Source organism: Heterocephalus glaber, unplaced genomic scaffold (genome assembly GCF_053883595.1).
Source record: "Heterocephalus glaber isolate CG9 unplaced genomic scaffold, H.glaber_assembly_v1.0 deba00000937, whole genome shotgun sequence".
Lineage (NCBI taxonomy): Eukaryota > Metazoa > Chordata > Mammalia > Rodentia > Bathyergidae > Heterocephalus > Heterocephalus glaber.
Window position 1 is genome coordinate 8,541,183 of NW_028258173.1, and position 25,290 is coordinate 8,566,472.

At 45.9% G+C, this 25,290-nt stretch overlaps 2 protein-coding genes across 12 annotated transcripts in view; one reads left to right on the plus strand and one right to left on the minus strand.

Annotated features, from left to right (window-relative positions):
- Positions 1-363: 363 nt before the first annotated feature.
- On the minus strand, positions 364-15,210 carry LOC101716442 (conserved oligomeric Golgi complex subunit 1). 3 transcript variants are annotated; one of them, XM_021241239.2, is made up of 14 exons: positions 14,853-15,210; positions 12,403-12,647; positions 12,084-12,265; positions 11,772-11,942; positions 9,673-9,829; positions 8,786-8,996; positions 7,652-8,446; positions 6,129-6,275; positions 5,514-5,669; positions 4,547-4,671; positions 2,426-2,534; positions 1,900-2,009; positions 1,741-1,819; positions 364-552 (listed from the first exon to the last, which is right to left on the minus strand). In XM_021241239.2, exons 1-14 carry the CDS (start codon positions 15,165-15,167, stop codon positions 415-417), a joined length of 2,940 nt encoding a protein of 979 aa, XP_021096898.2. In that variant the 5' UTR covers positions 15,168-15,210; the 3' UTR covers positions 364-414. The 3 variants fall into 3 exon arrangements, with proteins under 3 accessions (XP_021096898.2, XP_004860624.2, XP_087064286.1); XM_004860567.4 differs by having other exon boundaries at positions 5,508-5,669; XM_087208160.1 differs by lacking the exon at positions 364-552 and adding an exon at positions 559-1,293 and having other exon boundaries at positions 5,508-5,669.
- Positions 13,961-25,290, plus strand: part of Slc39a11 (solute carrier family 39 member 11) — a 486,128-nt gene continuing 474,798 nt past the window's right edge. For 3 of the 9 annotated variants that reach the window (XM_087208166.1, XM_087208164.1, XM_087208163.1), the window contains exon 1: positions 13,971-14,801. The gene's annotated coding sequence lies outside the window, so the exon portion shown is untranslated. Of the gene's footprint in view, positions 14,802-25,290 lie in introns of all 9 variants that reach the window. The other 6 variants (XM_087208169.1, XM_087208167.1, XM_087208172.1 and 3 more) reach the window with 5 other exon arrangements.

Here is a 25,290-nt window from a genome sequence, read left to right on the forward strand (position 1 = left end):
ACCTGCCATGACCTGTTTCTCCTCTGCGATGCCAGTCTGCCAGGCCATCCTGTCTTGCAACCAGTCAATTATTGCCTGAAATCTCCACAAACTATGAGCCAAAATAAACTTTTCCTCCTTTAACGTTGACTGTCTGGTATTCTGTCCCAGCAAGGAGAAAAGTAACTAAGATATGCAGTGTCAGTAGATAAGGCATAAATGAATGCTGATAAAGCATAAGCTAGTTGAACTGATGCCCAAAGTAACAAACATAGTGAAACTACTGGATGAGAGAGGATTAATTTTGTTTAAAAGAACTATGGGACCACATTCCATCCCTGACTCTGGAATGGTATGGCTGAGAAACACATGAGCAGAGGCACCTTCCAGAGAAATAAAGGAGTATTTATTTAGGGAGACGGGCATGCTTCTGTGTTATTTTGTCATACTTGAGAGCCAGCCAAGTTTGAATAATGATGGTGCAGAAGTTTCATCTTCCTCACTGATGAGCTGTCTGAAGAGGGAGGCAGGCTGCATCGGGTCACTTGCTCTGGAGAGTGCCGGGGGGCCAACCTGCCGTTGGATGTAGAGGAAGTGCCTCAGAGACCACATGAAGCCTCTGCCTGCTCCCCTTCTGCTCCCTCTGCACTGCAGTCCATGCCCCTCCATTTGGAAACCACACTGCACACACAGCCCAGCTGAGATGCTTGGATGCCTCTAATAAGAGGACTTTGCTGTTTGTCAGGTTTGAAAAGGATGTGGGGAATAGCATGGGGTTCTGGTATCTGACAGAAGTCCAAACTTGAGAATAAAAACTGTTCTAGAAAAAGAGTAACCTTACCCACCTCCTTCCACAGTATGTTCCTCTAATAAGGATAGAATTTAAAGGCCAGTCGTGGGGTGTAGAAACTAGTGTTATGGGGAAACAGCTACAGCACAAGCCATGCTTCAGAGTGTGGGGTTTGCCAAAAGCTATCTTTTCTTTTAAAAAACTGTCTTCCCAATTTAAAACCAGATGTTTGACAAGAACTTTGGATCTTTTTTTTTTTTTTGGTACCATTGATTGAACTCAGGACCTTGTGCTTGTGAGGTAGGCGTGATGCCACTGAGATAAATCCCCAGCCCAAGAACTTTGGATCTTAATGGGCTTGATGGCAGGGAATATGGAAAGGACATGTTGCTAATATTCTGTGTAACAATAAAAGAAAGAACAACTGAATGGTGTAAGACAAGCTGAGCTCCCAAACACACATGTACACAGCACAATTCAGAAATACCCAGGATGACTCTTCAGGCTTAATCGATGGCATCCTACTGAAACAAAATGTGCATTGACAAGAAAATGTAAATATAGAGGAAGAAAACTCATTTATTTCCCATTCAACTAAAAGATATGGAAGATGAAACCATCACCAGGACAAAAGGATTTTCTCCAGATTAGTACACTCACAATGCTGGGTTGGCAGTTATCCCTCTTACTCTACTTAATGCAACAAACCATGTTCATCCTGTTTGTACATTGTCTACAACCTTGCAGCATGGGATACATTTCTATTATACTGCTACTTGGTATGTCAATGGCCATATGTTAAACCTTCTATTGGTTCAAGCTAGTAAAACCTTGTATTTCTCTATTGCGCCACCATTAAAAGCAGCATTAGTGGATTTTGTCATCCAGTTCTTTATCAGTTACTTCACAGGGAGTTGACCGGGTGGTGTGGGACAGGATCAGTAGGGGAGAACCTCTTTCTAGGTACTAACCTGGGCTTTTGTTTCAACACTTCTGCTGGTGGACTTAGCCTTCCGTGTGCTCGTCATGCTCAGTGGAAGCAGGCCAAACCTCCAGGAGGAGAGGAAGAATTTCAGCGGCACGAAGGGGTAGCCTTGGGACCCAGTGAATGTTCTCAGGATCTGACTCACCTGATCTGACTTGAAGCCAGTGGCAGGATGTTATGGGCTTCCTGGGAGTTGAACATACTGCTGCGGGGGGTGAACTGGTTCTCCGTACCAGTAACCAGTCCAAACAGAACCTGACATACAAGAGCGAGCAGAGTGAAATGCAGGATTTTACTGTCCAGGTCAAACAATCATTTCTCTTAAGAGTGACCACCACCACTTGATTTCTAACCATCATTTTAGGAGCTGTTTGAGTGTGTTAATACTTTAAAATTAACTTTCCTTCACAGAATCTCATGGCCATGTTGTTCTTTCTCTTTCTGAGGTTTGTATAAAATGTTATTAATCCTTATCTATAATTTAAGAGGTCAGATCACAGCCACCCCAGTGTGTGTGGGATTTTATCTCATTTTCTTTTAGTCTTTGCAAGTCCACTCAGCTACCTGTGTCTCATCTCCTGCCACTACTGCATCCTGGAGTGTAAGTGCTGAGTAGGTTTACTGTGTTATGTGAGGACTTCATTGGCACGAGGGTAATTTGACTGACTTACAGAAGTGCGCTGCACCAGGCGATTAAGGTTGCTGTTGAGGAATGGCGTGAACACATCCAGGTCAAAGGGGTCTATGAGTGCTTCCAAGTGGTCAGTCACTTTCTCAATTCTGATAAAAGGATTAGGATCATGACTTTCCAAGTTGTTTTAAGAATGGAAAAACAATTTTACAGTATTTTCTAGCTACAGAAATCCTGGAAGTCGATTTGATATCTTCAGTCAAGTCCTTTCCTTCTCCATGTTCTGTTTTTAGGGGAAACACTAAGATCTCAAATTATACCCAGCAGTTATAAGACTGACCTCCAGAAGAATGAAGTTCTGCCTACTTTGCTTAACCATGAAATGTACCCAGCAGGTGGCCACTATTTCACTTGCTGGTAATACCATATTTCCCCGAAAATAAGATTTAACTGAAAAATAAGCCCTAGCATGATTTTTCAGGATGCTCCTAATATAAGACCTAACACAAAATAAGCCCCAGTTAAGATCACTAGCCAGCCAGACATATTTAATATATCTAATGCAACATACAATGGCTGTATCAAATTATAATATTACTATATAATTAAGTATAAAGAATACTGACATTAATAGATGAACTCGAGACTTATTGCCAAATTACCCACTGGAGTATGAACACAAGGCATGAATAACATATGCATTGGATAATTAACAGACATGGTTGTATCTAATATGCATCTTCGTACTACATCTTGGGTTGTAATAGACATAATTAATGCACTTGTGTGAAATGAAGAAACATTTTCTCAATTTTGCTGCCTGCAATTTATTACCACTTTTGTGTGTTGCGTCATTCCTGTCACTATTTTCATTGCCATACCTGTCTCCTAATTCTTCAATTAACACTTGATTTAATGGAAAGTTTGTAAAGCTCAGCCTTTAAGAGGTCATGACTTGGGTGAAGAATTCATGATATAAAATCATTGATAGCTGTGCTGTCAATGCACTATAAGCAGGCTACAAGGACAAGAGGCACTAAATTTATTTATTTATTTATTTGGCACCAGGGATCAAACTCGGGACCTCGCGATTGTGTGGCAGATGGCGGAACCACTGAGCTAAATCCCCGGCCCAGAAGCACTTATTTACAGACAGCTCAGGGCCGGGGATTTAGCTCAGTGGTTCTGGCACCTGCCTCACAAGCTGAGGACCCAAGTTCGAACCCTGGTACCCCCCCGCCAAAAAAAAAAAAAAAAGACAGCTCTATTGCTGGACATGAAAAATTGGAGCCAATGAAGGAAATGGAGTTGTAAGAAATTCAGACTGCTGAAGCAGGAGGATCACTGCGAGTTCGAGGCCAGCCTGGACTACATAGTGAGTTCAGGGCCAGTCTGAAGTGCAAAGTGAGACTGTCTCAAGCCAGCCCTCCTCCCGAAAAAGAAATTCAGACTGAAATTCGGGGTTTGGAGAGTTATGCTGATGTTCCAGAAGACCATATGACTGTATTTGAATAAATGCAGATTTTTGCAGCAGGCGGTGAAACCACTGAGCTAAATCCCCAGTCCCCTAAATGCAGATTTTTATACATGAATAAATGTAAATTGTTGTACATGAAAAAATAAGATATCCTGTGAAAATAAGCCCTATTGGGTCTTTTGGAGCAAAAACTAATATAAGACCTAGTCTTATTTTTGGGGAAATATGGTATGAACTCTCACAATATAGGATAAGAAATGTGCAGGAAGTTGGCTCTTCTCTTTGAGGGCAACCCAGAAAAAGGGGGTACAGTGCTCATTGGTTTATGATGGGTAATGTCCCAACAAACCACTGTAAACTGAAAGTACTCTACACTAAACCTGGTCACCACAGCCTGGCACCAGCATCTGCTGTGGAGGGAGGGTGGTTTCCCCTGACGACTGCAGGGCTGCCCTGGAGCTGTGGCCTCCTGACCCTGACCAGCATTTTGATAGAGCATCACAATGCATATCACCCAGCCCACGAAAAGCCCTCACTGCAAAATGTGAAGGGCAGTTTCTCCTGAATGCTTACTGATTGCCCACCATATTCATGTTGAAAAATCACGAGAAGAGCCCTCATGGGCAGGGAGCATCTCTGCACTGGGAAGAGACCATGTTGGAGAGTCCAGAAGAGATCCAGTACCTGGAGTCTGGCTTGCTGTGGCCACTCTTCATCTCCTCCTTGGTAGTGAGAACAATGCTGAGGTAGCGCAGGTCATAGAGGAGCTGCAGCGCCCAGTTCTGGGTCAGTGGGAATGTGCCTTCTTTCTGCAAGTGAGTCCCCATCCCAGGGAGAGACTGGATGCTTACATGGCACAGGGACCACCTGTGTGCTCTGACGGCTACAGCTTGTTTCGCAATCAGGTTTAATCTCACAACTTCGGTGTACACTAGAAAGTGGGTCATAAAGCTAAAGAGCTAAAAGCAGGGAAGAGACCCAGCCCTTAAAACAAACAAAAAGCCCTCAGTGCTGTAGATGGCATTTCTATAACCAGGGCATCATGCATGAAGGAGGGGTATTGTGAGGAACCCGAGCAGAGCAGACTTCGCTGACTCCGTCCCCAAATCAGGACTGGTCTTGTCTTTCAAATGTTTCTAATGGAGTGGGAAGCAGAGGCTGGGAGACAAAGACTCCCCTCAAGGATTTCCATGTGCCAGAGCAGTGCTGGGCACCTGCCCTCCTCACAGGCACCCTGCTGGGGATGAGTGGGGAGGTCTCCATGTTAGCTGGGAGAAGCCAGCTGAAGGCTTTATCTACTGGGCACATGTGATCCTGAGGAAATGGATGGTTAATGATTTGCCCAGAGTTTGCAGTGAGCAGGTAGCTGTGCCAGGGCTGTAAGCCGGGCCTTCTTGCCCTATGAAAGCTGTTATCTGGCACACTTGTCCTGAACCACCTACTCCAGGAAGACCCGTCAGGTCCAGGAGAATGGGTGTGAACCCACAGAGCTGCAAGCCACCCCTAATAGAAAGGAACATATTTATAGGAACTGAAGCCTGGGCTGGGTGACCCTTAACACTCTGGACCTTTGATGTACCTGCCAGCACCCAAGAAAAAGATACACCTTTATTGGTTACTAAAGGGAGAACATTCAAACACCCACCTTCACCTGCTTTTCTGCTGCAAGTGTCTCATAGGCAGTGACTACTTGAACCATGCAGCTTTTCAGCATCTCCTGCAGTGTCACCTTCGGCAGGGCGTGGCCTCCAATCCGATTTATTTCCTGGCATAAGCTAAACAGGAAGGACTGTACGTACCAGGATGGCTAAAAGAACAAGGAATTTCACGTTGCCAATTTACACCCATTAAATGATGTGTAGCAAAGGTGGGCCCATTTATCCTTAGGAGGCGTGCATGGCAGGACCTTGATCTCTCCACTCCAGCACCTTCCAGATACACAGCCCCTGTGGAGTCCTCCCTTCCGTACTCTGAGGTCCACCAGGCAGCTGGGATTGTAATGGTGCTGTCTGCACTTCAGGGTAAATGGTTCTCTCATTAGCACAGAGCCCATGGTACCAAGAAAAGAATCTAAGCCACCTTCTAAAGCAGTTTTTTGCCTTAGGAGGTCCCACATCCACTATGCCCCCAGTCCTGCTGTACATATTATTTGCAGCTACTACTCAGAAGTTGAGTGTCAAATGATTTTCTAAGATTGTTTTGCTTCCCCCGTAGGAAGCCTTTCCCTTCTTCAGCTCAGGTCCCTGTGACAGTGGGATGCATTCACCTGGGAAGGGAGTCGGATCTTGGATGTGACACTGCTGCCGGATTCTGCCTCCTCCTGAATTTCTAGTTCCTCCCAGTTGGTGGCCGTGGCTAGGACTGAGCCAGCATCATCTAAAAGTAATGACTGGGTGAATCCATGAATCAGAACCTGGTGATAAAAATAAATACCCATATAAGTCCTTCAGACTATAGAGTTTGTTTAACCAGAACAATCTTCAGAGCAGATTAAGCTGCTAAGTTTGCATGTGGGGTGTCTAGGGGCCACCAGCACTCTTTTTGGCTAATTATTACTACAGTAAAGGGAATGTAGAGCCTCTGCACCCTACTAACGTCAACATCATCTCATACTGTAATAGTCTAGTTATTTATCTTGTACGTAGGCAGCCAGAGCAAGCTTAAGATAAAATCAAGCTAAAAAAAAAAAGTAACACACACCCAGTTAAGAGGCAATTCAAATAGCTAGGGTAAGCTTAAAAATAACAAACACACACACACACACACACACACACACACACACAGATAAAAGATTAAAATAAAAATACAGAGAGAAGGACCTTTCTTCCTCTGTACTTCCAGATCGGACTTCAAAAACATCAGAAATGCAAAATAACCCATTTCTTTAAACTCATTTTCTTTGAAAGAAGCTTTTCCCCACATTCTGGTTATTCATATAAAAACAGGACCAAAAAAACCACACAAACACTTTGGCTACAGGAGCCATTTCTCTTATTTTAAATAAATATTCTCCTAATTCCTCCTCTTGTTCATGATTTCATTCTTCAAGTTCGTGCGATTAGGAGCTGTTTATACACAATTATCTGTCTCAATATGAGACCAGTTGAGAGTACAGGGATTAAGATATTTACATTGAGGGCTGGGGATTTAGCTCAGTGGTTTCCCCGCCCGCTGCGCAAGCGCAAGGCCCTGAGTTCAGTTCCCGGTACCAAAAAAAACACAAAAACAACAACAACAAAAAAGATATTTACATTGAAAAGCAGGATATATAGACCACTGTCCATGAAGAAAATGTTTCTTTTGTTCTTTTTCTTGTGTGCGTTTATGTGTGCATGTGTGTGTGTGTGTGTGTGCACGCATGTTATGTTACTGGGGATTTAACCCTGGGCTGAGCTACATCTCCTGCCCATTTTAAAAATTATTATTTTGTTTATTTTGAGATAGTCTTGATATGTCACTAAGTTGCCCAGGCTGGGCTTAAACATGTGATCCTCCTGCCTCAGCCTCTCAGACTGCTAGGATCATAGATGAGCACCACCACACCTTGCAGGAGACCTTTTCATTTCCATCTGATGGAAGGAAAAAAATGAAGGTTTTTCTGTCTATAAAATCTAAGTTAAAAACAAGTAGGAAAGGTTTACACTTGAGCCATCTTGCAGAGATAAGTTGCATGCAACTATGAAATAAGCTGTTATTCTCTTATGACTTCAGGAACTTACTGAGGTTGGCAAAACCAGAGTAAGATAAAGTGAGGCAAACAAGGGATCCTAAGAATTTCCAATCACTCACGTTCACAACTGCTGAGCTCCAGACTCGGTACCCCATCACACTCTGCTGGAGAAGTAATTCTTTAACCTCCTGCCACGGGGACTGCATGTGAAGGGCATCCTGAGCTTTCCCCTTTCCCTGCTTTCTCAGAGCCTTCACCTCCCTTGCTGGTTTCTCAGTGCTCCTAGACCTTCCCACAATGCACTGTTTCAGATGGGGGCACAGTTCTCCCAAGGACTGGCAAAGTCTGGCCATGAAAAGGACTGTGTGCAGCTTGGTGCTGCGGAGCACATTCTCCTGGCCTTGCACAGCTCCCTCGATGCTCTGCAGCTCTGCCTGGATGCAGTCTGTGATATACTTGATGCACGCCATGGAGTGAGTCCGCAGCATGTCCTGCACAGTCCCCGCATCTGCATATCGGTCAAAGGCAGAGTTCCTGGCCTGCTGCATGGGGGTGGCATCCTTGGGCAGGGGAGCATCATCAGAAGGAAGGTAGGCCAGGAGGTCTTCCAGTTTAACCTTCAGTTTGGAATCCAAGGCAGTACAGAAGTTCTGTACACAAGGACTAATAGCCTGGGCTCTCATGGAGAGGCCACTATTGGCTAAGCGGGGTCGATTTGCCACGCTGACCCAGGCAGCATCAGAAGGCAGGTCAGTGGGGCTCTCAGACCAGAGGAACAGAGACATGTTCTGCTCGAAGTGGATGTGCTTATTGGCTGTGGAATTGCCAGTGGTGCTTTCAAGTTCCTGCAGAGCTGAGACCAGGAGCTCTTTGGAGCTACGGGAGATGGATTCAAAGCCTTCCTTTGTCAGAGTCTGAAACAGAATGAGAGAAGAGTTCGGATCCCTATTCTTTAATGAAGTCTCAAAACAAGAGTACCAGATGGCAACTGACCTCAGCATTCAGAATGTTCTCCACGACATTCAGGAAATCTACATGGCATGGCCGAGAACCAAAGAGACCATCACTAGTGGACATGGGCTTGTTCCTGGCCACCTGAGTGAGGCCTGGTATGTTTTTCAGGTCTGGATTCTCTAAGTGCTAGTGGGCAGGGACAGACTACACCCAGGAAGTGACAGGAGGCTCTCAGGACAGACATGAGATCACACTGGGTTGGCTGTGAAATGGGGATCCCCTGTGGTTCTCCACTCTACCTGTAAGCGATCCAGGAACAGCTGCCGCATCATGTCCTCCCAGAACAGGAATGGCTTCTCCAGGAGCCTCTGACACACCACCTCCCAGCTGTGACTGGCAGACTCATTGGTAAGTAGCTCCCACATGGCGTCCCGGATCCCTGCGAGCCCTTTCATGCTCCTCACATACAAGAGCAGGTTGGTGATCCCATTCTTAATATCTTCATTACACCTGAACAACATGATTTTCCATGAGTCTCACTACATTTGCGGTTTTCACACCATTATTTTTTTTGGTACTGGGGATTGAACTCGGACCTTGCGCTCATGTAAGAGAAATGACAGTACTCTGTTTCAAAACCTTTTTTTCAAGAGGTAGGTGGGCCTGGAGACTGAACCCAGGGCCTTTGCACTAAGGCAGAACTCAAGCCCTTTTAAAATTTTATTTATTTATTTGGGATAAGGTCGAGCTAGGTCTCTAAGTTGCTCGGGCTGGGCTTAAACCTGAATCCACCAGCCTCGGTCTCCCAGGCATATCCATTATACCAGCTTAAAAATCTCATGTATATATACATGTATATTCAGAGTACTCAGATTTCAATGTTTCTAACTGGCTCAGGAAATAGTCTGTAGCCCTCTCAACTCTTGCTTTCTTGAAGATACAAGGGAATCTAGAACTCTATGGAATGGTTTCAAATACCAATGCACTAAATAAAATTTTAGGAATTGCAAAACTCTTATTTAAAGATAATTTAAGAGCCCTACACAATGTTTTGAAAGATAGTTTTCTTCCTTGGTTCTCCCACATGGGAATGCATGTGGCACTTCACCCAGGTGATCGTGACCCTTTATGGCCACATCCCAGCTGTACGGGGGTCAAGCCACCTGAGATGCTCTTGGCTACTTACATGGCAATCCATTTCTGCAATGTGTCTCTCAGGTATTCCTGGCTGATGGGATGTGCCAGGGTTCGGAGCACTGGCTGGAACTCAATGACAGATGATGGCAGGTGTCTGAACCAACTGTCCAGTTTCATCTCCCCTTGAAGGACACTGATGCTCTTCCCTAGAGAAAAATCCAAGTGAGAGGCAGCCTAGGCCACATCTGAAACAGCATATTAAAAATGGACTGCAGAGGAATTCCCAAAAATCTAGCTATCTCTGAATGGGTCAAAACAGACCCTTTCAGTAGGGGTGGGGGAGAAAGGATAGCATATGTCCAGGCCCTCCCTCATTCAGGATCAGAGTTCCTACAACTCTGGCCATCCCCTGGATGAAGGAATGCAGGTAAAAAAGAGTAGAAGGAAGAAATGAGTGTTGTGTACTCCTTAATTTTGTTTTTTCTTTCTTTAAGTTGTGGTCTTAACTATTTTGTCTAGTGTGGCCTCTAACCCTGGGGATCAGCAATCCTCTTGCTTTAGCTTCTTGTGTAGCTGGAACTATAGGTGAGGGCCACCTGGCAATCCTTGACACTTTAGCAGAACTTAAGAAGTGAAAAAAGTAAAGTGCATCATTTCCCTTTCCTCACCATATTCCTATCTCCCTGGAAGAACAAAAGGAAGCACTGATGCCCACCCATCCCAGACTATACAGCATAGCTCTGGGCGGCAACGTTCCCTGTACTCTATGCACAAGGGCCTGTGAGTTTGAAACTGAGGGCCCTTCGCAATCCCCCATAATTCTGTTTGCTGATGCACTAGAGCCCATACTCATCCTCTATGAAAGGGGTAAAGTATCAAATGTAAGCACTGGGAGAGAAACCAAGACATAAGAAAATTGTGCCTGAGCTGAAAGGTAAAGTTACTCAAAGATGAGATCATGTGATACTCATATCTCCCTGGAAATGGCCACTTTTTTATAACCACACTCACTTGTTTATTTTCAGTCTTGGTATGTATCTCCACCGTCTATTTTGCAGATAGCTCCACGTGACCTTGGATTTCTGGAGTTCCAAGGAACTGTCCTCTGTCATTTTTTTTCTTACTGGTATCAAATAACTTCCATATACTTCAAATAAGTGCCATATGTAGATGCCCTGCGCGTGTGTCTCTGACCAGACCTCTCACTTTCTGTTCTGAGCCCACAGTCACCTGCCCACCCTCAGTACCATTCCAAGGTCTAAGTCTTCTCCACTGCAACATTTCCATGTGTGTGAACCCATCACCAGACCCTTCAAACCAGCTCCTTTTCTAGTTAACTTGGACACCTCCGTTCCTACAACCTATGCAGCCAATTCATCATCAAATCCTCTCTTTGACAGACACTGGAGTTGTCCAATGAGCTCCATTTTTACGGCTCCCTAGTAACCCAGCATCTGACCCCTGGATCATAATGACAGCCTAAGTGAGCTCTCAGCATCCCTCTACCCTATCACACTCTACCATTTATGAGTCAGATGCAGTTGTCTAATTACAGCTAAAATAAATGCTATTCAACTGAAGAAGCAGATACATGGGAACATAGAGGAACACACCAAGCTAGGAAGGTTCCAGAAGGGTATCCATTGTTCCTTGGGTAGTCAAAACTCCCAACCCTGGCCTACAAGGTCTGGCTCCTGGCCACATCTTGTCTCTTCTTTTGCTTTCCTAAATCTCACCCAAGAAACCTCACCCTCACTGGCTTCTTCACTTCCTCCAATTCACTACCACCTTCCTTGTCTTGCAGCTGTGCACACCCTCTTCCTTTTGCTTGGAATTCTTCCTTGCCTTCTTCACCTAACTAAAATGTACTGTACCTTTAGCTTTCAGTTTAATTAGCACTTGCTCAGGAAGTCTTCTCCGATCCTGGCACATTCCAGTCAGTGTTCCCAAGGCAATTTGTAATCTGCATTTATAGCAATGACTAATACTGACGTTAAACAGCTGTTTGCATATTCATGAGTTCAATATCTGCCTCTACCACAAGAGGTATTTCTCGTTTCCTCGGAGCCTGGCATAGTATCTGGTACACAATAGACACTGGGTAAAGATCTGTCAGATGAGCCAGGAAAATGTTGATTAAGAGCTCACCAGTAGGATGCTGGCCTGTGACGGTCTCCAGAGTAGAGAAGAGCAGGCCGCATGGCAGAGATGGATCTGGCAGCAGCCCTTCTGGTGGAGTGTAGAAAAGGGCGTGTGCTTGATTCAAAGTGGTGGCCAGCAATTCCACTAATGAGCAAAACTGTGCCTTGATACCAGAACCTGTGAGAAGAAATCATCCTCTTTAAATAATTTCCATTAGTAAAGTTAAAGACAGAGCCCTCTGGATGCTCCAGTCTCCCTCCGCTCACCCTGCTCCATCCTATACTTAAGGATCAACTTTTGGAAAGAAGCCACACCTACCATGGTTGGGTTGGTTGAGAAGTGTCTGAATAGTTGCTTTTCTGGCCATCAGGAAGTCTGTGAGGGCTTGGCGGGGGGAACTCTCCTCCAAGAGCATTACGGAGCAGAGGGCTTCTGCTACAGCTTGGTCAGACACTGCTGGGCATTTGAGCAGCATCTTGCTTTCACGCAGAATGGCTGACCTTGAATGAAGATGACAAATGTCAACAAGGAATTTTTAACATCCTTGCTGAAGAGCCTGGGTATATCAAGACAGATCATAAAATTGCAGTGGTGAGGCCTGGCCATCACCAGAAATTTTTCTGAGGAATCTACTTACCGGAAGTGGCTGGCTGCTGCTACCTGCCGGATGAGTATAGGAAATCGGGAGAGGATTGGACTGTATTGGGAACTAGAAGAATCCAGCTGGAGCAGGCTGCGGAGGTGGCAGCAGAGCAGGTAGAGCTGTGTGGCATGGAGATACTGAGAGGCTTCCATGGAGCTCCAGATCTTCTCAGGAACTTCTAATAGGAGTTTGATCTGGGCAGCCATGCTGTAGAACTTCTCTTGGGACGGTGGCTGTGGCTGTAGGGAAGGCCACAACAAAGAACAGCAAACAAAAGCAAGTTCAGTGTCTGCAGGCTCAAGGGTGAGTCAGGCTTTAAATTTCAGTATTTAAAGCTTTCATTAAGCTGGAGCCAGTGCCACTCAGTAAAGTGTCAAGATCTGATGTAAATCTCTTCATCATCTCACCATCTGGTTATCAGTGATCCATTTTTTTTGGTAGTACTGTGAACTGACCACCGGTCTGTTGCACCAAGCTACACCTCCAATTCCCTTTTTTTTTTTTTTTTTGGTATTGGTGATTGAACTTGGGACCTTGCACTTTCAAGGCAGGCGGTGGCACCACTGAGCTAAATCCCCAGCCCCAATTCCCTTATTTTGAGATAGTATCTTGTTATCTCTCAGGTTATGCTTGATCTTGCTGTCCTCCTACTTCAGAGTCCCAGAGTGCTGGGATTATAGATGTATACCACATCTACAGGCCCATCAGTTATCCACTTAATGTTCTGATACTCTTGATGTCAATAGTAGTGACCTCTGTAGGCTATTCCTTCTGTAAGAACTCATTTCTTTTCCAGACGGTCGACCTTACTACTTTTCTCCTGTTTTCTGGAGGGCACCATGGGCTTCCTTGTTAATTGTTCTTCATCAACTCTATAAATCTTCATATCCTTGAGTCTTGAGGCTATTCCCCATCTTAGTCTACCCTCTCAAACATCCCCTCATAAAGGGGTTATTGCCTTATAAAAGAGGTGGGAGGAATGAGCTTGGGCCCTTCTATGGTCCCCCTTTCCACCACCAATAACACATTAGGAAGGCCCTTATCACATAACAAATGCCACTTCCTTATCTTGGACATCCCAAACACCAAGACTATGAAAAAATGAATTTTTATTCATTAATTATCCAGTCTCACATATTTTGTTATAGCAACGTAAATCAACTAAGACAGTTGTATTTCAAATCTCATCTGTTTTTAAGACCCTTTCTTCTTGAGGACCCAATCCTAAAGCAACTTCCTTTATAACTCTTACAGCAAGTGGACACAATTATTTTGGGAATTAATCTCTTATCCTAAAATATTTCCTACTGTTATTCTAAATTACTTCTATTTCCTGTCAATTTGTCTTGGATTTATAACCTTGACTAGGGCCAGGGATTTAGCTCAGTGGTGCTGTGCCTGCCTCAAAAGCACAAGGTCCTGAGTTCGATCCTCGGTACTGGAAATAAATATAACCTTGACTAGACTGCATCAGTAGGCTGAATCAGATTTGAAGAGACTTGACAGAGAATCATATACAGTAACTGAAAATGGATACACTTCTAAAATCAGGCCTTTTAATAACCCTGAAAGTATAGTTCAGTCATAGCAAACTTTGGCCACCTTTAGGGAACAAGTACTTAAGGCACACTTCATGGATAGATGAGGTCACTCATTTCAGAAATTTCCAAAGGATTTCCAACCATCTACGTATAGCTCTATTGTGTTACCCCCCTCACTGGCCTGGGTTTTTCTGCAGCCCAGGTAGCACGAAAAGGTTCCACATGGGAGCTAGAGGTACTTTTGCAATTTCCTCTTCTGAGTCCAGTAAGTTGTCAAGGTTAAGCACAAATGCTTCCCACACCTGTTTCATCTCCACGCCCTTCAGTCTACTCATCCCTAGGTCCACATTCTTCAGGGAGGCCAGAGGCTGCTCGGTATTTATTCCCACATCCTTCCTAGCTGGGCCTTATCATTAGTGTCTGGGGGAAAGAAGACAGGGAGACCCGAATTGGAAGAGCCCTAGCTCCCTACCATGAACACGTGCGAGTACTCAAAGGTCAGGGCCTGCAGCCTGGTTCCCCCCTCCAACTCCCAAAGGCTGGCATGCCACCCGGCAGGGTGAAGTTACTCCGGGGGGCGGGTCAGGGGAAGGCTGGGATGAAGAATGAATGGCTTGAGGGGAAGGTGTGAACATAAGGGGGAAATCTGTTCCATGGAAAACGTCAGGAGGTGGTGAATTCGGGAAAGAGCTGAACTCGAGTCCTCGGGCGCTTTCAGCCCTAACGGGGAGCCCGACTGCGGTGAGCGGATCGGGGCCGGAAGTCCGGACGGCTCCAGAAGACAGTGTCCACGACGTCGCGAAGGGACCAAGCAGCCCGAGGAAGGCCGGCCTGCGCCGCTCCCTGCCGGAGGTGAGGGCGGCGCTGCAGGCGGCGGCTCCGCGGCCGGACTGCGGGACTGACCTGCGGGACCCGCGGGGGCCGGGGCGCGGCCGAGCCGGCCTGGCGGAGGCGGGCGCAGTACTGGTCGGTGGCCTTCACCGCGTCCACCAGCCCCTCGGCGCAGCGGCGCATCTGGCCGATGGTGTCGGCCGCCTCGATCAGGTCGCGGTACCGTTCGCCCACCATCTGCCGCAGCTCCTCCTTCTTGTGCTCGATCTCGGCCCGAACCTGGCGCTCTAGCCCACGGATTTCCTCCGCCCCGTGAGTCTCGAAAAGCGCTGCGGCGTCCCGCGGATCGAGCCGCTTCAGGGCGGGTGAGGTAGTCGTAGCCGCCATGTTACTAGGATCCGTCAGCTGGCAGCCACTTCCGCCTTTCAGCCCCGCCTCCTCCGCCATCTTAGATAAGGGCAGAAGCACTTCCGTTCCATCGGGATCATGTTTGTTCCGGGCTTCCTGGGCGTGGCGGACGGGCGTTGTTTGGTTGGGAAGGAGGTACATAGTGTAGGTTTAGCAAAGGAGGCTGGGTCGCAAGGCTGATTGTGTGTTTGCTGGCCAACGCCTGAAACCCTTCTAGGCGCACCTGGAGCCTGTCCTTGATTAAAAAAAAAAACCTTTACGGTCGAATTAATTATTGCAATCAGACACCCGCGATGTGATTGTCATTTCTCCTCTGGATGCTTGTGTCCCCTTCTAGGCCATTCCAAGCCCCCCCCCCCCCCCATCACATTATTTCGCTGTCAGTCGGTCCCTTTTTCTGGAAAAATCCCGCTGCCCAGGCAACTGGTGGGGTGAGAGCTGGAGCCCATGGTTGAATGCACTGTCTGACCCTGGTGCTGCTGGGCTGCACCTGCTGGGCGCCACCCCCACACGCCACACACCAACCCCTGTGCCGGCTGTGACACATGGATGCGGCCTAAGGAGGCAAGTGTGCATCCTGTTATTTGCTAGGGTCATTAGCTGAATGCAATTTTAGAAAAGTTTGAGGCCGTTTCTATACATTTGAAAGAGTTAAACTGCAAAGGCTGCCCCACGGATTCCCGAACGCTTATTCTCTCTAATTCTCTCTCTCTCTCTCTCTCTCTCTCTCTCTCTCTCTCTCTCTCTCTCTCTCTCTCTCTCTCTCTGCCTTCCCGATGAGGACGAACTGGGGGGCAGAAAAATATAAGGGGCTCGGTGGCGGTGGGGTGGATGTTGACCTAGTAAATAATAAAACTTGAAGACTGTGGCCTGTTTCTCCTAACGCTGGACCCTCATTTTGAGAGTTTATTATGGACGGCTTCACTAAGATTTCACTCCACACTAATGTAGACAAGATGGTACAGTGGGTCACCGGCCAGGTTCCACTCAGACCATCTGTGTCCCTGTCAGTCTAATGTACAGCCCTCCCTGTGCCACCACCTTCATTATTTCCAGGCAATTCGCAGACATCAATGAATTTCGCTCTGTAAATAAACCATTAACTCATGATATTCTCCTTTACTTCATAGTAGCCCTACAGTACAGGGAATATCGTTCTTACTTCACAGATGGTTAACCTGAGACTCTGGGAGGCAAACAGATGTACTCACTCATCTTGGTTCTTATTTTTTTCCCATTCCCCTGCCCTCCCTTCAACCCCTCCATTGCTCCCTATTTACAAAGACTTTGTTTCCATTTTTTCATATTAATTCCATCAGACATACTCAGCACAGTTTTCAAAGTCTGTTACACACATCTGCTCTGTAAGGTAGGCAGGAATGCTGTAACTATTCACTATGCAGCAAAAACCCAGGGCAGGTTATTTACCTGTCCATGTCACATAGCTTGTAAGTGACAATGAGCACTTGAATCTAGATTTTGAAATCTTGGCTACTGATCTTTTCTACTTTTTCAGTTTTCTCTAAACTCAAAGGCCCGTTGGTGGTGGGGCTGCAATTTGCTGGTTGTGCAATCCCATTCCACAGGGGACAGTGATTGGTGTTTTCCTGCATAGCATCTGCAAAATCTGTTCTGTGCTTTGGGAATTCATTTTTGTCTGGAAAGATCTTTTACCAGGTTTTCTTACAGCTACAAGGCAAGCTGATGGCCTGGAAGGGATGAACTAGACATAACCATGTGGCCTTTGGATGGATGGAATGCTAGTGAAGTCAGGAAGCAGGGATAGTGGGGATATCATTCTGCTGGCAGAGCAGGCATCACCTGCAGCATCCACTCTCCAGGGATGGCAGGGGCAGTGAGTCCAGCTGTAGCTCCTCATTGCCAATGCTAGAGGCAGAGCTGGTGGGAGAATCATCCTGTGGCTGCTTTGATTGGATCCTGGATATTTAGCTTCCCTTTGTCCATTTGCCCTGTTTCTCCACCTTTCCCAGTGCTGCTCGCACTGTCTAATGCATTGTTGTTAAATTCCATTGCTTTATTTTTAATTGCTTTGTGGCACTGGGGATTGAACCCAGGGCCTTCACACTGGCCTACATCCTTAGAGCTTTTACTAGGTTTGATTTTAAGGCAGGGTCTTGCTAAGTCACTAAGTTGCCCAGGCTGGGCTCAAACCCCCTGCCTCACCCTCCCAGGATGGTAGGATTACAGGCCTTGCCACCAAGCTCAACTGGTAAATTTCATTTATTTGAAGCTCAAAACCAGGGTCTGTGGCTTGCCCTAGAGACCCTAACTGAGAGTTTCTTCTTGAGTTTTCCTCTCTCTGAGAGTTGCCTGAAGCCGTTCCAACAGTGTATGGGGGTGGGGGGGTGGGTGTGGGTGTGGGTGTGTGAATGTATCCGTGAGGACAGGAGGCCTGGGCTTCCACTTGAGAGAGGTGGATTGCACTTCTACATAATACCTGCACTTTCAGGTGCAAAGGCCAGCTCCCCGTCAAGCAGCTGAGTGTTTCCAGGGCCCCGTGCGCTCTGTGGTTAGGCTTTCTCTCTCTGCCTCTCTGCTGTGTTTTCCCTGCCAAGTTCACCTGACTGTCCTGAAGATGCCACTGTTGTTCCTCTTCTTGGAGAACCATTGCAGATGGAGGGGTTTTCCAATCTTCCTTCTTAGCCTGGAGGCTGGAAAAGCTCCTGAGGCCTGGAGGAAATTAGTCATTGACTCTTTGCTCTTGAAGCCTCCTTTTCTTTTTTCTTTTTTCTTTTTTTCACTTTTCTCTCTTTTATATATGTGTCTCTGTAAAATTTCTTTTTAATTTTTTTATTTATATATTAATTGGTACATTTTAGGTATACAATACTTTTACACTGATCTTTGGGTGTTTGTACCCAAACATGATGTATCTCAGTTCTTATTTTTTCCCCCATTACCTGTGCGCCCTTCACCCCCTCCACCCTTCCCTATTTACATAGACTTTGTTTCCTTTTGTTTTTTCTTTCTCATAATTTTTCCTTTTCCTTCTTCCCTTTCCCCTTCCCCTCCCGCCACCCCTCCACCCTTGGATCTTTTTCTATATCAAATTATCAATTATTCATTTTAATCATTTCATCCTTATTTACACTTTCAGTCTCCCACACTAGAGACACCACTCGGCATCCACACATGCGTGTCCTACCCACTTCACCCAAGAGCATGGCCTCAATATGCATCCATCTAGCCATAAATGACTCCAGTTTCTCATTTTTTGTGGCTGAGTAGTACTCCATTTTACAAAAAAAACCCACATCTTCGTTATCCAGTTTCCAGTTAATGGGCAAAGCCTCCTTTACTTTTCCCTGCATCCAGGGAGCTGCCCCACCTCTCCTGCCACCTTCTTCATATCAGCTGGAATTATGAAAATTAGCGATTGGGCAAAGAGCTCAGCTTCAGCAGCTGGATCAGGCACTATGCTGGGGACAGGAGGCAGAGATGAGAAACTAAGTTCTTCTTATATGCGATATTAGGAGGTACATGAATATTGCTGTAGTTTAGTTTTGTTGTAGGGAGAGGTGCAGATGTGACTTCTACTACTGTATCCAGCTTTCTTTCTTTTACCCTAGCACATTCCTGCTGTCTTGAACCACTGGTACTCTCCCATCAAGCAACTTGTCTCACCCGGTGCAACAGTCATGCATGTACCTCCGGTGGTTCAAGACAGCAGGAATGTAATGGGTTTGAATCAGAGCTATCCAGCAGCAAGACATATGAATTATGGCCCCATCATGACCTTTAACTGTAGAATTTTAAGCATCAAATGTTTAACCTATTGCAGTATATTCAGTTCATCCTGGGTCCCTGCATTCAAACGTATTCATTCTTCTCATAATAATAGCTGTAATTTGGGGGGGACCGTCTAGGCATTCTGCATATATTATCTCTAATTCTCACACTAATCCTATGCATAGGCAGTTTGGGAGTCATTTTACTGATGAAACCAAGGTTCATAGGATGGTGTAACCTGTCCAAAGTCCAAGGCAGGTCAGTGGCCAAGCCTGTCTTCAGATCCTGGTCAGTCTGACTTTAGAAATCTTTGATCTTTTTTACTTTGTTGCATGATTAGTGTCAAAGAATGTTATTTCAGAATAACCAGAGACACATAGGTCAGCAATTCTGAGCACCATTCAGATGGTCCCCACACACTCCCTGCCCTCTGCCTAAGAGTGGGTCTCTGTAGTAGTCCAGGCAGTTCGGGGACCTGAGCTGGAATGAATCTCCAGCGATTGGGGTCTAGTGGACATGCGGTGGCCATGACTGGTAGCCAAATGTCAACCACATTAAGGGCTATCTTCAAAGCCAGGAATGTATTCTGACATTCAGTCTCTTCTAAGCCCATCAGTATGTCCTCTTATCTCATTCAGAACATTGAGGACCAGATTTCTTCTGACTTTGTAATAAATATACAGAAACCAAGCCAGATTAATACTTAAAATAGAAGGGGTTTCTATAGTTTGGATATTGAATATCCCCCCCCAAAAGCCCAAATGTTAATAGCTTTGTCCCCAGGGTGACACTTTCTAGAAGTGGGAGAACCGTTAGGAGGTGAGGCCTAGTGGGAGGACTCAGGTTATTTGGGGTCTGGCCTCCAAGGGGATGCGGGACTGTGGTTGCCTCCTCACTTTTTTTTTGCTTCCTGGCTATGAAGAATTTTTGTTCTGCCACACACTCCTGCCATGATGTGGTGTCTTGTTACAGACCCAAAGTGACAGGGCCAACTAATCATGGCCTTAAAAAAAAGCTTCCAAAACTGTGAGCCAAAATGAATCTTTTCTATTTGTAAATTGATCATCTCACGTATTTATTAGAGTGGTTTTGAACAAACTTTTATAAATTCCACACATGCTTTCTTTGTTCTGTTGGTCTGGCAACTGGGAAAGGCTCTCATAAACTACCTCTCAGACTATGTAACTCAACACATGTAAAAAACATGTCATGCATATCTAATCATGGAGACTCTATTCCAAGGATGCACTGGAAAAGTGCAAGAGTCTTTCACCATCAGATGCCTAATATTTGAAATAATGAAATACAGTTCTTACTCATATCACATCCACTCCAACCCCTTGTTCCAAAGCTTTGCCATCGGGTGGCTGCCATTTTGCATTTCCACATGGAATCTGGGGTGCGAACTTTCAAGTCTCGAACCTGCTCCTGATGATGTTAGAAGGAAGGTATTCTCTAACTGGTGAGGATGGAGTGAGGCTGGGCACACCCAGAGAAGGGCTACCCAGTGGAAGAGATAAAATTTCTTAGGAAAATTAAAATAAGACATTTCACTCTGGATAAGCTAGGAGAAATGGAAAGGGAGAAAGCTACAAAGAAGAAAAGAGGAAAAGAGAAGACCAAAAGAAAAGGAAATTTGTTGTAGTAAAGGACTGGCTGTGTCAATAAAAGTCACATCAGGGCACAGAAAATTGAATTCTACACTGTTGGGAGGTGAGATTCGGATACTTGAAGGTGTTTGCTCTTGGCTGAGATGCCAGTAGGATTAAGAGAGCCTAATAGATTGTCCTGACGTCTTCTCTTGATAGCAGTGCTTCTCAGCCTGTGTCTACTGAAGGTGACATTTATGTCAGAAGGGGCGGTTATTTGACTTAACTGTTTGCAGATACCTGAGACACTGCCTTCAACAAACAGCCAGGCAGGCATTACTCATGGTGAAGGAGCCTGCACTTCTGGGCTTCGCACTTCCTCAGCACCCTTCCTCCACATCCCAACTCAAAAGGGTAGAAGTCAAGTTCACCCTCCAAACTATGTCTTTCGGGGGTGCGTACTTGAGTACCTACTGTGCTAACTAGCTCCATGCTGCATGCTCTGGGGAGTGCAACAGGTACTTTGTTGAAGGTCAGTGACTCTGTAGCAAGCTCTTCTTTTTCAGACTTCGACATGGTCTTGTCTATCCCCTTCACCACATTTCTACCCCAGGTGATGAGCTTTCGCTCATGACTTGGGAAAACAAAAGGAATCAGCCAGGAATGGCCTCAGATTCTCTCAACTGAATTTACCAACCCACCTGAATGTATACTCACACCTTCTACCTTCTCTTGTGTTAGAAGAGACAAAGCAATGCCCCTTCTTTGATCTCTTGTGATCTTTGACATTCACCCCTCCCATCTAAGACCTCTTGTCTTTCTTTCTCTTACTTAATTTTCTCCCTTTCAGCTCAGTCATTGCCATTATCTTAAAAATCTTTTCTAGCACCTTACATCTTATAAAAGTACTATGTTGTCTACTTGTGTCTTCTTCACATCACAATGAAGCATCTTGGTCTTTGGGAATGGCTGTCACCAAGTCACCTCCCATTCTATCTGCCATCCCCATCCCTATCCACCAGACCCTCTCCTGGCATCACTGCACCCATTGAAAGTGCTCCCTTTTGGTCATTAGTAACTTCTCAGTTTTTGCACCTTTCTGGAGAGCTGGGGAGAGTTGACCTGCCTCTGTTGACATTCTTTCCTCCCGATATCTGTGATGTGCTCCTGTGGCTTTCTTCGTCCCTCCCCAGATACTTCTTACGATTTTTTGCTGATTTTTTCCTTCTCTGCTTGACCTCTCCATGTTGAATAGTCCCAGACTTGAACTTTAGCAGTGGTCCTTTCTCAGTCTGTGTCTCCTGTGTAGGTGACTTCATTCTTCCTTAGGAGCCAGAGGCTCACTACTGTGGATCAGGGAGAAGCTGTGATGGCAGTGGAAATGGGGAGAAAGATCAGGCATTTGCAGACAACTCCTGTGTTTGCTAGTCCAGCCCGAGTGCCTGCTTTGAATGTCTAGCTGTCTCCTTAGAGTCTTCACTTCACTTCGAGTCTGAGGTGTAAGAGACATCTCAGACTAAACAGGCCCAAACTAAGAATGCTCTCCTGCTATCTGGCCACACTCTGGGTCATCCTATCCCAGGAAATGGCACCAACCTGTGTTTCCTGGCTAAAACTCAGAAATAATCCTCTATCTCTCTCCTCTCACTTTCCACACCCAACCCATTTGCCAGAATCATGGGCTCTTCCTCCAAATCAGAGGTCCATGAACTCTTGATATAAAGAGCCAGATGGTACATGGATTTTGCAGCTCCGATGGTCTCTGTGGCAACTATTCCAGCAAGGCCACTGTAGCCCAAAACAGAAGTAGATAGAAGGGACATGCAGGAACATGGCTGTGTCCAGTGAGACTTTATGTACAGAAACGAGCCGGGGCCGATGTTGGCCCATGGAACATACTTTACTAACATCTACTCATTTTTCATCCTCACTGTCTCCATCCTGACCCAAGCCACCTGCTTCTCAACTGAACTACTGTAGCTGCCCCCCATCCCCTGCCTTGTGGTAATGGGGATTGCACCCAGGACCTTCTCACTGAGCTACATCCCCAATCCTTTCCTTATTTTTTTTATTTTGACACTGGATTTCATTAAGTTGCCTAGGTTGGACCTGAACTTTCATCCCTCCTGCCTCAGTCTCCCAGAGTGTTGGGATTACGAGTCTAGTGACCTTCTGATTGCCCCAGTGTCTACTTCTGTCCTCCTTTCCTTCATGCTTCTCATCACAAAGCCAGCTGAATCTTCTCAAAGTGGAAACCATCTCTTGTGGATCCTCTGCAATGGCTGCCTGTCCCTCTTGGCCAGAGGCAAGCTTCTCTCCGTGGCCTGTCAAGTCCCTGGGTGGCTGACCTCTTCCGCCTCTCTCTTCTTCTTTCTCACCCTACTCCAGCCTATCTCTCTAGTTTCCTTTCTGTGGAACTGGCTCACTTCTTCTCAAGGCCCTCACTCTTGCAATGTCTTCTGCCAGATCTACACATGGCCAGGACCTCCTCCAGAAGGACTGCCTGGCCTACCCCAGGCTAAAACAGTAAAAGCTGACATTTATCATGTGTTCGCTACTGTCAGCCACTACCATAAGCCTCTAATGTGATTGACCCTCCTCAGTTCTCACACGCACAAAACCTTCATCACTATATCCTGGGCATATCTCCACTTCACTGAGGAGGAAATTGGAGCCGAGGGACGTTCTGTGATTTGCCCCAAGTCACTGAGGAAGTAGCAGAGCTGAGGTGTAAGCAGCTGTCTGGCTGAGGAACCCATACCATTAGTCACTGGTCTTTATTGTCTGTGTCTTTTCATCATAGCATTTATCATCCTCTTGAAATTACAAGTCCACTTATATATGCATTTTTAATTGAATGTCTCTCCTACAACAAGGAGCAGAGACCTATCTGTCTTTTTTCTCACTGAGTTCCCAGCTTCTAGAACAGTCTCTGACCCATAGTAGACACTCAGTATTTGCTGCGTGCATGAATAATTTGACTCTGTAATAATGTATTGATATGCTAACAAATCTGTAAATAATCACACTACACCTCACCTTATTTTTATTTTCAAATGAGAGAAAGAAAATCTAGAGATTATTTATTCTAATTTCCAAAATGAATTAAGTCATATTCCAGCCTTATATCAGCACATCCCCCGACCCCCATTATGTGACTTGTTTGGACTTTTGAATATTGGAGTGGCTCCTGCCTGTGTGAACTTTCCAACCCTTACCTGGCAGCTTCTAGAATGCGTGTGAGTCTGTCCACAGACATTAATTCTCCAAGACAGCAACATAGGGGTTCAGCATAAATTCAAGAGGGAGGTGATCCCTGTCTTGCACCTGTTTCAGTGTCTTCTACAGGAGGATGGAGGTTTATAAGACAGGTAGTTTGTTCTAGTGAGGCAGCCTTCCCCTCACCCAGAGAAAGGCAGTGGTATTCAGATAGCCACGGTGGGAGTAAGAGTAGGAAGAAGCAGTTTTCAAGTCCACCTTTCCTTGGGATAAACCATCAGCAGGATCATGCCCCATCCTGGGAATCACAAAGTCCAACATTAAAAATATCAGACAGCTGGGTTGGGGATTTAGCTCAGTGGTTCCGGCACCTGCCTGGCAAGTGCAAGGTCCCAAGTTTGATCCCCGGTACCAAAAAAAAAAAAACAAACAAAAAAAACCAATCAGACAGCAGCATACTCAAGACATTTGAAGTTCAAAAACCCAGGTGCACCAGTCAGAGCTGGAGGACACCGCTGAGCCGCAGGAGAGGCGCCATATGCAGGGAGCCTTACCAAGTCTGTCTGTCCGGGCTTAACTTGAGTTAAGAAGTTAGCTCGTTTCTGTTGTTGGTTTTTTTTGTTTGTACTGGGGATCAAACTCGGGACCTTTGGCTTTCGAGACAGGTGGCAGCACCACTGAGCTAAATCCCCGGCCCTTGTTTTTATTATGTTTAAGCCCAGTCATGTAAATCAGAAACATCAAATCTCCTTGCATCAGGCTGGATAATGAAAGAGTGTGCATTGTTGGACAACAGAAAATTTGCAGTTTTGGTCATTCATAAATAGAATTTTTGGGGGAAATGTGACTATTTGACTAAATCGTATGGAATTGTGGCTGCCTCGAATGCTGTCTGAGGCTGGACACCTCACCTGCCATCCCTTTTGCAGCTCCCAGCAGACAGATGGCTGTTTTCTAAAACCTTATGATTTAAAGCACATCTAACATTGCAAAGCCCTAGCCCTCCTCCCTTGTTCCTGTACAGTGGTACCTGGGTACTCCTTTAATCAGTTCCGGGAGGCATGGCGAGTACAAAACAAATTCTTCTGGCTGGAAAGGGTAGCAAGTGATGAGACAATTGACACAGACAACTTCTAGTTTGCATGTTGAGTACCAAAATGAGATGAATACTGGGGGCAAGTTTTTGCGTCAGAAAGCTTGGAGTACCAAAGGGGATGAGTTTCCAAGCAGTCAAATACCAAGGACTGCCTATGTCTTGGGGGCGCTATAGGGTGCAAGGGATTCTGGGACAGAGATAGTATGGTGGGTGCTGTGTCTTCTTCACATCCCTCCTCCCCTGCCCCATCCTGTATGTAATCTCTCTCTGCTCCGGGCCCAGAGGCTGCCTCAGTAGCTCTCTTGCCCTCTGGCTCTAGTTGAGTTCAGCCATGGGGGAACAAAGGGATCCCCCTCAGTCCTGGCACTGCTTGGATTACTTTAGCTTTTGCATTGGGCTCTCCTGACCTCGTTCTCTCCTCTCCCCTTACCTCATCTTCAGGACTCTC

What these genes read in the sequence shown, in the direction of transcription:
- LOC101716442 (XM_004860567.4), bottom strand. Translation starts at nt 15,167, where the DNA reads ATGGCGGCTACGACTACCTCACCCGCCCTGAAGCGGCTCGATCCGCGG. An exon ending in GCAGCAGCCAGCCACTTCCG is followed by an intron (nt 12,266 to 12,402) that starts GTAAGTAGATTC and finishes TCTTCATTCAAG; the next exon opens with GTCAGCCATTCTGCGTGAAA. An exon ending in GTGTTGAAACAAAAGCCCAG is followed by an intron (nt 553 to 1,740) that starts GTTAGTACCTAG and finishes ATCCAACGGCAG; the next exon opens with GTTGGCCCCCCGGCACTCTC.